Source organism: Microtus ochrogaster, chromosome 10 (genome assembly GCF_000317375.1).
Source record: "Microtus ochrogaster isolate Prairie Vole_2 chromosome 10, MicOch1.0, whole genome shotgun sequence".
NCBI classification, from domain to species: domain Eukaryota; kingdom Metazoa; phylum Chordata; class Mammalia; order Rodentia; family Cricetidae; genus Microtus; species Microtus ochrogaster.
This window is the reverse complement of record NC_022016.1, coordinates 70,377,076-70,387,220: the sequence shown is the minus strand read 5'-3', so window position 1 is coordinate 70,387,220 and position 10,145 is coordinate 70,377,076. Positions and strand designations below refer to the sequence as shown.

The window sequence follows — 10,145 nt, the reverse complement described above, 5'->3', positions numbered from 1 at the left end:
AGTCAAGGAGGAGCCATGTAGCTACTAAAGGAGAAAGATACTGGAAAATCTAACAGCCTTATGGTGACACACAGAAGAATAGAAATGGGCTAATTCAAGATATAAGAGCCAGCCAATACGAAGCCTAAGCTATTGGCCAGGCAATATTATAATTAATATAGTTTCTGAGTGATTACTTTGGGGCTGAGTGGCTCGGAAATTAAAGAGCAGTCTCCGATTACAAATGGCACCATCATGGGGCAACTACATCCACATTAAACTGAAGAGAGCTTGGGAAGGAATTCTAGACACAAAAGAACAGAGTTAAGCATAGCTTCTTGGTAGCTGCATTTTTTTTTTTTCAGATAGATTCTGTTTGCTGGCGGCAAGCAGAAACACAGTTCCTTTAAAAAAGTCTTCCTGACTCTGTTAGTGGCAAAAAAATTGCAAGGCTTTATTTTAAGAGATGGCTTCTTGGTACATGCTGGCAGAAGGAATTCTGGCTCTTTCAGGAGGTTCTGCACTTAAATGGGGTTCGTGAGAAGCATGTTACAAATTACTTAATGGCAGCATATACCTGCTGTGTCCTTGGAGATAGGGTGGTGTGCATGGCTCATGGAGCTGGCAGTGAATATGCTATGTTGGACTGGGCAGAACAAACAGGCAGGGCTGTGGAGTTGGTCCTAGCCACACTCACTTAGCATATTTTTAAAAAAGCACTCCTAGTCAGAAAATGATTACAAATATGCAATAAAGACAGATTCAGACAGAAATAGACCTTTAAATGGGCCTTATTGTGTTTCAAAAATGTATGTAGGCTTGGGAGAGAGAGGAGAAAGAGTATAGACAGTTATAAAATAAAGCAAAGTCTTTAAAGAGACAGTAAAAGTAATATGAAAGAGTACAGTCAGTCAGATTAAAGGAGTAAAGAAAAATAAGCCACGAAAAGATAAAAAAAATACACCGAGAGCCTGGGTTATACATATTTTTGTGTTTTCTTTGAATTTTTTGACTGCAGAGAGACATTTGATTCATAGGGATGCTAAGCTACACCAACATAAAGGTATCTTGACTTCAAAATTTGAGTCTAAGGATATGTTACTTTGGAAAAGAGGTTCTGCTTTTTATTTCACAGAAGATGAGAACCTTTGGATTTCTTCCAGGCTAATGTGGTTTGATGGAAGAAATGTCTCCATGAACCCCTAAAAACACTTTACCCAACAAACAGCAGGAAGCAGTTTGGAGATATCAACTCCTAAATTCCGAAAATAACTGTTTATGAATGTTTATTTTCATTTAAAGGGGGTTGGTTATAAATGGTTAAATGGTCACAGTCAATGTCTTTCTAAAAAAAGAGGGGGAGATATGATACAGAGATGATTACTTTACATTGGTATGGATTCTGGTCTATTGATACAAATTTAAGGTTGATTTTGTTATACTGTGTATATGTATATTTCTACTCTTCTTTAAGGTATTATGCTCATCCAGCTCATTTAAAATGTAATATATAATTAAGAAATACAGGTTAATAGATAGTCATCTATAATAATTAAATTTTATTCATGTTAGGTTTTCTAGATGTACAGAGATATATTTCAGATGAACAGGTATTCTTCAAATCTTTCAAAGATATACATAATATGGAATTTAAAATGTTTTAAGAACTTAGATTTTTCTCAACAGTGAGACATGTCTGCTTCTGGCAGCACCAATTACTTCAGAGAGGGTGATGGGCATTAAAGAAACTCCTTATGGAATTTGCCTTCAACATGACAAGGCTAGTCATTTGGGCAAGAAACTGCTCTTGCCTGGACTGCTTGATGGTATTCAGTATGAACTGGACATGCAGGACCCACAGAAAAGTGACTGCTGAACATTCCAAAAGATGGGATGGTCCTTCAGGGTTCCTGCTTCACAGAAGAAACTGCCAGACATTCTGCAGGACACAGAAGAAAGTAACTGATGAACTTTGCCATTACAAGGCAGAACAGATCTTCAAATTTCCTGCTTCATGGAAAAGTCTGCCAGACACCATGGGCCTGTAGGCTGAAGATGGATGCCCCGATGTTACAGAAGAACTTTGGGTGACTGTGCAGGCAGCATTATGTCTCTGTCAATTCTATAGTTTTGGAAGTTGCTTACAATGCACATCCTGTTTACTTAGGTAATTTTATGTCCTTTTGGGGTCTTTGATGGAGTTGAAGATTAGATAATAATAATAATTAGATTAGATTAGATAATAATTTGTGAATCTTTAGACTCACAAAGATAGGATAGATGACTAAATATTGTAACTGTAATTCTTGCTTGATACCTATTTTGTTATATGTAATTTTACTATGTTAAAGTTAAAACCTTCCTTTTTGAATTAGACAGAAAAGGACAGATGATGAGGGATTCCCCTCTGTATGCTGTTTTATTACCATTGGTTAATAAAGGAGTTATTTTGACTAATGGCTTAGCAGAGTAAAGACAGGCAGAAAATCCAGAGATATATAGAGCGAGTAGGAGGAGTCAAGGAGATACCATGTAGCTGCTAAAGGAGATGCTAGAAAACCTTACTGGTAGGCTACAACATCATGGAGATACATAGATTAATAGAAATGGGTTGATTTAGGATGTAAGAGTTAGTTAGTAATAAGCCTGAACTTTTGGCCAAACAGTGTTGTAATTAATATATATTGTTGTGATTAATATGTATTAATATATATAAAAACTATAACACAGTTTTTTGTGATTATTGGTGTCTGAGCAGTAGGCAAACAAATGAGCAGTCCCTGCCTACAATGAGTGACTGGTTGAAATGGGTCAGTAGAATGGTACTTTAAAATTTGCCACATGCCCCAAGGATGGCTCCATCCTTTTTAACTCGCGATTAACATGAGAGGAAAAAAGACATCTACATAGAATCCAGGATAGACACATGTCTCCTGGAGGGCTCTCCTCTGCCACAAGGACAGTCTATGTCAGATGAGGTCTTGGTGGGACACCAAAGAGGAAGGTTCACTAAAAGCCCCTTGATTTCATGGATGTTGACAACTAAACAAACATTCTGCTTCTTCCTAGGACTACAAGGATTTGGGTTCATAGTTGGCCAACACCTGTAGGTTATCTCAGATTTAAGCCTGTGATTACATTACCTCCATTTTCTGACTTCTGGGAGATATCAGGAATTTTCCATAATATTCTTTGTTGCTCAGCATTCCTGAAAATAAAACAAATAGCTTTTTTTTTACATACCAAGGAAATGCGACATTTCTAGATAGTGTTAATTAAAATAAAATGGGCCTCGAGATATGTAGCTCTTCCTAACCTCATATATACCCCTACATACATAAATGTTCTTCTTTCCCCTTTTCTAACCAGCCACAGAAACATGAGAAAAATAGTTAGAGAGAGATACAGTGTTTAGAACACACCTACCCAGAAAATAGATATGAAACGTTTGTTAATCACCTAGCTTAGGTATTTTCCATTGTAGTCATTGGTTAGCTCACATTAATTTTAAATAAGTATTCTTTATTTTGCTGTTGCTAGTGGAAAGACTGGTCCCCCAACTCCTGCCCCCGTCCCCCCTCCCCCCAGATTTGCTGAGGTCCCTTCCCACAGTAAAAACCCTGGTGCTAAAACTCTTCAGTCCCTTAACGAGAAGAAGCTCTTTTAAGGAGCAGAGAGGGAGGAAGTTTTTTTGTTTTTGTTTTTACCAGACCGCTGGAGGAAGCACAGCCTGGAGCTTGGTCACTCCTCCGTCTATGGGGACCAGGAACTGCACGTTGTTAAGGGCCACTGCGGTGGTCATGGCGTCCGTGTTGTATTTATAATCTATGCGCAGGTCAGTACTCGCAGGCTCACATCGCCAGTTCACTGCCAGGTTCAGAGGTGTGGACTGAATGCCCTGGGCAGACACCTTTCCCAAAGGACAGGAGAGAAGGCGTGAGTTTCAACTGTCAATCAAACCAAACCAGAGACCGTGATTGGCCCCACTGGACTGGGCTTATAAACATGTTGTACTAATATTTGTGCTGTTTACAGGGTTCCAGGGGAAACTGATGAAGTTCAGGCTCCGGGTGGGAGTGCTTAATAGGAAACTATTAAGGTTTAATAGTTTAAATAGGAAACTATTAACTTAATAGGAAACTATTAAGGTTGTAATCCCATATACAAGGTCAGCTTGGAAATCCCTACAGCACCTCAGAGTTCACAGTGCATTTTCTGTCCTTAGGGAGGTGAGGCAGCTTATTGGTTAAGGGCTGAGGCCAGGAGACTGGACACTCTTGGGTGTGAGTTCCAGTCCTGCCACTTAACAAACTGATTGGTCTTAGACAAGTTAGGTGTAACCTCACTCAACCTCGGCTACTTTCTCACCTGCTAAATGGGGATTATAACAAACAGCGTGACTCCTAGGTTGTCAGGAAGGTTCGAGGAGAAACAGCACTGTGTCTAGCTTATAGCTAGAAAGTGACTCCTGAACAGGTGAACTGTTAATATGCATGTCATGTTTGCTCTTCACGACAAACCAATCAGGCAGACAATGCTGGACACTGTCCTTATTCCTTTGAGGTTCGTCAACATCAGGACCTGAATCCAGATCCTCTGCTTGGAAGAACGACAGTGTCTGCAGTCTGGTTAGAGTCAGTAGTGAACGAGCTAGGACAAGAAAAGGTCCGGTTTGACTGTGATTAAGAAGCAAGATATTCTCTTAAGACGGTGATACCTGTTTGAGTTCCTGGTCTGTAGTGCAGAATTCACCTCCTTACTCCCTCAGCACCTGTCAATTGCTAATAGCTCTCTGGCTTGGGCTTGGACCCTGTGGGTTCATCACTGAATTATTTACTAGCAAAGGCTTCATTAGAGCTAGTTCATGAAGCTGTCGCAGTAGAAAAAAATCCAGGTTATTTATACCTAATCCCTTCAAATTAAAAGTCTTAGAACACTTGTGATCTGACCATGATTATGTTGATCTAACTTATTAATAATCTATCACATTTAAAATAGATTTATTTATTATTTGTATGTATATATGTGTGTGCTTGTGTGAATTTACGTACACCACACGCATGCAGGAGCCAGCAGAGGCCAAAAGATGGCCTCGGGTCCCCTGGAGCTGGACTTACGGGCCACCATGGAGTTGTGAGCCGCAACTTGGGGACTGGGAAATGAAGCCATGTCTTCTGCAAGAGCAATAAGTGCTTTCGACAGCTTTTAACCTCTGACATATTTTTCCAGCTCTAACACTTACAATCTTGATTAAGTATGCATGTGTGTTTTCAAGTTCCTTTTTAGGGGGCATGTTTCTATAGTTTAAAACTAAAACACCTCAGACTTTGTATTTATGGGTATTTGGTTAATATTCTCATTAGTCCCCACATGGTTCTTTAAGGCTTAAGGTTTTTATAACTACAGCACTTCAATAATATTAAAAAATGTTGCTTTTATAAAATAGTAGGCCCTTTAGAATGTGAAGTAGGATAACCCTGACCGTACCATATGCTTACCTGATATTTGAGCATGTCCACATTATAATATGTAGCCTGGGGTTTTTGTTCAGAGACTTTCTTGAGGTGAGTCATCAAATTTGGCATGTTTACCCAGAATTCCTTGGTGTTGGCATCATTTTGTGTATTATCACTATGAAGATTGAAGGAAAAGCAATGATTAAGTAGCATATCATTGACACCATCTTCTGTACAAGAAGCATTTTAGAAGATGGTCTCTGATTTCTCCATCTCCTTTGACAATCCGAACTCTTGAGAGCATCCCCCAGGGGGGTTTTAACACGGTGCATGGTGTGGTGTCCCATAAGCCTCCAAGTTCCCACAAGGAGGCTCTGCTCTGCTGCCAAACAGTCCCATGAGCTCCTGTCTACTAACTAACATCTGGGTGCTTTGAAGTGATAACTAGTTCCTCATCCATACTCAGTAGCTCCCCCTGCATTCTCTCAGTTCTACCTAAACTAATCCGTCAGTGCAATTAAGGGGGAGTAAACAGACTTTCCTTTGAACTGACTTGTAATAACTTTCAGAAATTAACCAGTTAAAAGACTCAGAGGTGCACACACGTAATCCTAGCTTTGAGTAGGCCAAGGCAAGAGGATCACGAGTTCAAAGCCAGCCTCAGGTACATAGTGAAGGAGCTTATCCGGAAATGAAAACAAAACAAAACAAAGATGTCAAGATTTGGCTTAACTAACTGAAAAGGATGTAGCCACCACCACCACGCTTCATTGTCAGCATCCAAGAGCATCTAAATAAAAACCTCAATTCACAAACAAGATGGCCTTGGAGTTTATGGTGGTAAATCACAGTTTCTTATCGTGGGACAGCAGAGTCTTGGCTCTCTGAAAAGCTTAGCATCCCTGATAGCTAGTGTCAGCAGTCTGTTTAAGGACCACTCGCCTGATCTACATTGCAGCTGCTTCTTCATTCATGATGAAGCACGAGCCGGCTGACATGCCCTCTGGATGGTGCTGTCTCATGGGGACAGGGTGGCAAATGAACAAACAAATAGATCGAAAAATTTTAATGGAAAGGATGGCGAGTTTCCAGGAGAATGACAATGAGACATAACTGACTATGGAGATGGTCAGTGCGGCTGGAGGGGAGGAACAGGGGAGACAGAGGAGCTCAGATCCATAGGAAGAAGGGGAGGGTAGTATTACAAGATGGCGACGTTCAAGCCAAGCCCTGATGTGGGGCAGAACTTCACTCATTTTCGATAGGTAGGGATTAATGAGGAGAACAGACACATAGATTTGGGTAGATGCTCCAAACCAACGGCGACAAGTTGAGATTCTGGGGCGTGTGTCATGTGATGCCACTGGTCAATTGTGAGCAAAGAGCAGTCTCCTCAAGGTCAGTGGCTGTAAACGCGTACTGAAGCAGGGCCAGATTGGAGCCAGGGAGGGAAACAATTGTTACTGACAGTCCGGGGACATGGTGTTGGGACTAACTCAAGGGAACATGCTGAAAAGGAAGACTGTGGGCACTTTAGAGAGAGACTTCTAGACAGAATACCCACACGTTTGTGATGGAGAAGAAGGGGCCAAGAACGGCTCCTTTTGTCACCCCCACCGTAGCCAGCAACACATGCACATCCATGCCTAATACAGACATCATTTCAGATTTGAAATGAGAAAGTGTGCATTTACGGGAACAAATCCACATGACCTTCCCTGGTGTGAGCTGTGCCAACAATGGCCTAAAATTGTGGGCCTCACTGAAAAGGTTTGCAGATTTATGTGGAAGAATAGCTAGCCCACAGTTCCCATATTATTTCACTTAAAATGGTGTTCATATCATAAGAAAATTTTCTATTATTGGGGTCATCACCTACTGTTCTTCTTTACTGTTTATTATAACAAGTGAAACAGGCATGTCTACGTTGTCACCAATATGGACTTTCCTTAAATGCCTCTTTAACCCCTTTAGAAGTTGGCCACTAAAACACACAAATGCACATGGAATTACATATTCGCACACAGCACCACACACAGAAAACTTGACAGCTAGCACACAAAGCCACTGTCTGGGTGTCAAATCTGCGTGCACATCTGCACTGTGGGGGAATCAGTCACGGCGCTATTCTTGCAATGGAACTCTCCTTATGCAGACACAGGGTACTGAGCTAATCATCTCTTTAAAATTGTATGCAGAATCATATTTACCAGCAGAGAAGTTGGGGGTTCGGCAGGACGTGCTCTAACCTGCTGGAATTTATCACCCGAAAAGTCAGAGCGGCTGGGGATGGGTTGTTGGCAAAGTGTCTGGTGATGCCGGCGGGGAAGGACAAGACCATCTCTCCCGTAATCTTGACAATGCACCTGGAACACCAAGCACATGAGAAGAAAGAGAAGAGACAGGGTCAGTGTGCGGGATGCTGGCGGTGGAGGAATAGAAGAGGCCAGAGTGACAACGTAAAACACCTGGAGTTAAAGACAAAGCAGCTACAATTATGCTCCCAACCACCAAGTCACCTGGGAATTTGAGAACTGTTTTTGTTTTTTAAAAAGCTTTAGTTGTAAGGAAATATATGTTTCTACAATGGGTGGCAAGTTCAGGAACTAGAAGTTTGAATTTATCATTTTGATTATCTGTTTTGAGGAGTAACAAGTGCCTCTCTACTAAAGAAAAATCATAAAGAAAAAACTGGCCTAAAATGTACTGAACAGTATGTGCGTGCATGTGCATGCATCTAGGGTAGTAAGAGAACAACCTGGGGAGTGAGTTCTCTCTTTCCATCAGGTGGGGCCTAGGGCTGGAGCTCAGTCCGGTCATCCATCTTGGAGGTAAGAGCGTTTACCAGTTAAGCCACCTTGCTGGCCCCAGAGTGGTTGGCTATTTGTGTTGAACGTGTTTTGGAGTGTGGAAGACCAGCACAAAGAATATTGGTGGGCTTCACAAATCGAACCATTTAGTCTTGTGTTTTTGCTTACTTGGAGATAACCACCTGCATTCTATCATTATACCTCACTGGGACTTACTTCAGTTCTTTGAATAGTGTGATCAGTGTCTTTTCTGTTCTCCAAGGTAAAGTTCTTACACCTTAATTTATTAGTTCTGTAGTCCATTATTTTGACTATTTTGTCACAACTAAATCAGTCATAGAAATTTAAACATGGTAAGATGATAGTTTAGAAGAATCATCATTTTTTTCAAGGCTTCATGGAGGTGTGAATATGATAAAGTGTAGCTACTATTAAATTCTACACATTTGTATGATATAAAATCAATACATAACCAAGCCCCATGTTTCCATTGTCCCCAAACATGTCTTTCTGACTTTCTGTAATCCCTTTGGCCTAGTTTTACAGTCCTCGATCCAAGGTACCTGCTACGTGCTTTTATCACTTTGCATTGTGTTGCACTTCCTATAATATAATCTAACAGGTGTGTGCTTGGGGCGGGGTCAGACTGTGTTCCCTGGATTTATCCCTGTCGTTCATTTATCTCTAGTTTGAGGAATGGATATATCATTTTCTGAAAGAATAAACCAATTCAGCCACTAAGGCATATGAGAGTCCTTTCCCACCTTCATCTGTCACAAAGATGTGATCAATGTATGCAGATAGGCCTTTGAGTGGGTGTGGCTCTAATTCTTTCTTGCTAGGTATGAGGGATCACTGGGTCAGGTGTTGGGGATATCTTTCACTTTTTGTTTGTTTGTTTGTTTTTTGAGACAGGGTTTCTCTGTGTAGCTTTGGAGCCTGTCCAGGCACCAGCTCTGTAAACCAGGCTGGCCTTGAGCTCACAGAGATACACTTGCCTCTGCAACCCGAGTGCTAGGCTTAAAGGCATGCACCATCTCTTCCTGGCACCTTTCTTTTTTAATGAAACAGCCCACCTGTCTTTGTTTCTTTCTCTGCCATGACTCTCTCTCTCTCTCTTTCCTTATTCTTTCTTTTCCTCCTTCCTCTCCTCTCTTTTTCCTTTCTTCTTTTTCAACCCAAGTGTTTTCTAATATGGAAAATACAGCGGTGTGACTCTCTCAGCATTTCCACATCCTCACCATCACAGAGCAGAATCCATCTTAGCTTTAACTATTTGATGGGCAATGAGGTCTTGTTTTCCCTTGATTTTAAAGAATGTCTAAGAATCTTAAGATCTTTTAAAAGGTTTAATTAATCAATTATTAATTGTGTGTGTGTGTGTGTGTGTGTGTGTGTGCGCACACACACGTGCATGAACTATGGAGCATGGAGCCCCTAAGCACGTGGTGGTCAGAGGACAACTTTCAGGAGTTGCTTCTGTTCTTTCACCACACGGTGTCCTGGGAGATGGGGCTCAGATGACCAGGATTGGCATAAGTGGCTTTACCATAGCTCCCAACTTTGTTCTTTTGCAAGGTTGTTTCAGGACTGGGTCCAAACAGAATACAGAACCACAGCATCAATTTCAGCATAAACTCTATTTCCAAGCTTTCAATTCCAACCCACTCTCTACTTCCTACTCTTGGAGACTTATATATTTTCCTTTGCTTACAGCATCAGGTAAAGTTTGTCAGTAGAGGGCGCTGAAGAGACAGTGGAAGGAGCTTATCTAATAGTCCCCATACTCACAAAATGAAAATTTAAAACTATTGTACTTATAGATTACTAAATTCCATGTTTGTTGGATGTGGTTTTCTTTCTCAAGGAAAACGTTTTTTTTTTTACCTTAGTGACTGTT

The 10,145-nt window shown here is 41.0% G+C and overlaps 1 protein-coding gene across 16 annotated transcripts in view; it reads right to left on the bottom strand.

Annotated features, from left to right (window-relative positions):
• Sgip1 (SH3 domain GRB2 like endophilin interacting protein 1) overlaps positions 1–10,145 on the bottom strand; it is a 188,920-nt gene that overhangs the window by 4,314 nt on the left and 174,461 nt on the right. For all 16 annotated transcript variants that reach the window (XM_026781966.1, XM_005353475.3, XM_026781969.1 and 13 more), the window contains 4 exons: positions 7,646–7,801; positions 5,478–5,610; positions 3,687–3,889; positions 3,123–3,187 (listed from right to left, as the gene is read on the bottom strand). In XM_026781966.1, coding sequence (XP_026637767.1) covers positions 3,123–3,187; positions 3,687–3,889; positions 5,478–5,610; positions 7,646–7,801 — 557 coding nt within the window. The remainder of the gene's footprint in view (positions 1–3,122; positions 3,188–3,686; positions 3,890–5,477; positions 5,611–7,645; positions 7,802–10,145) is intronic.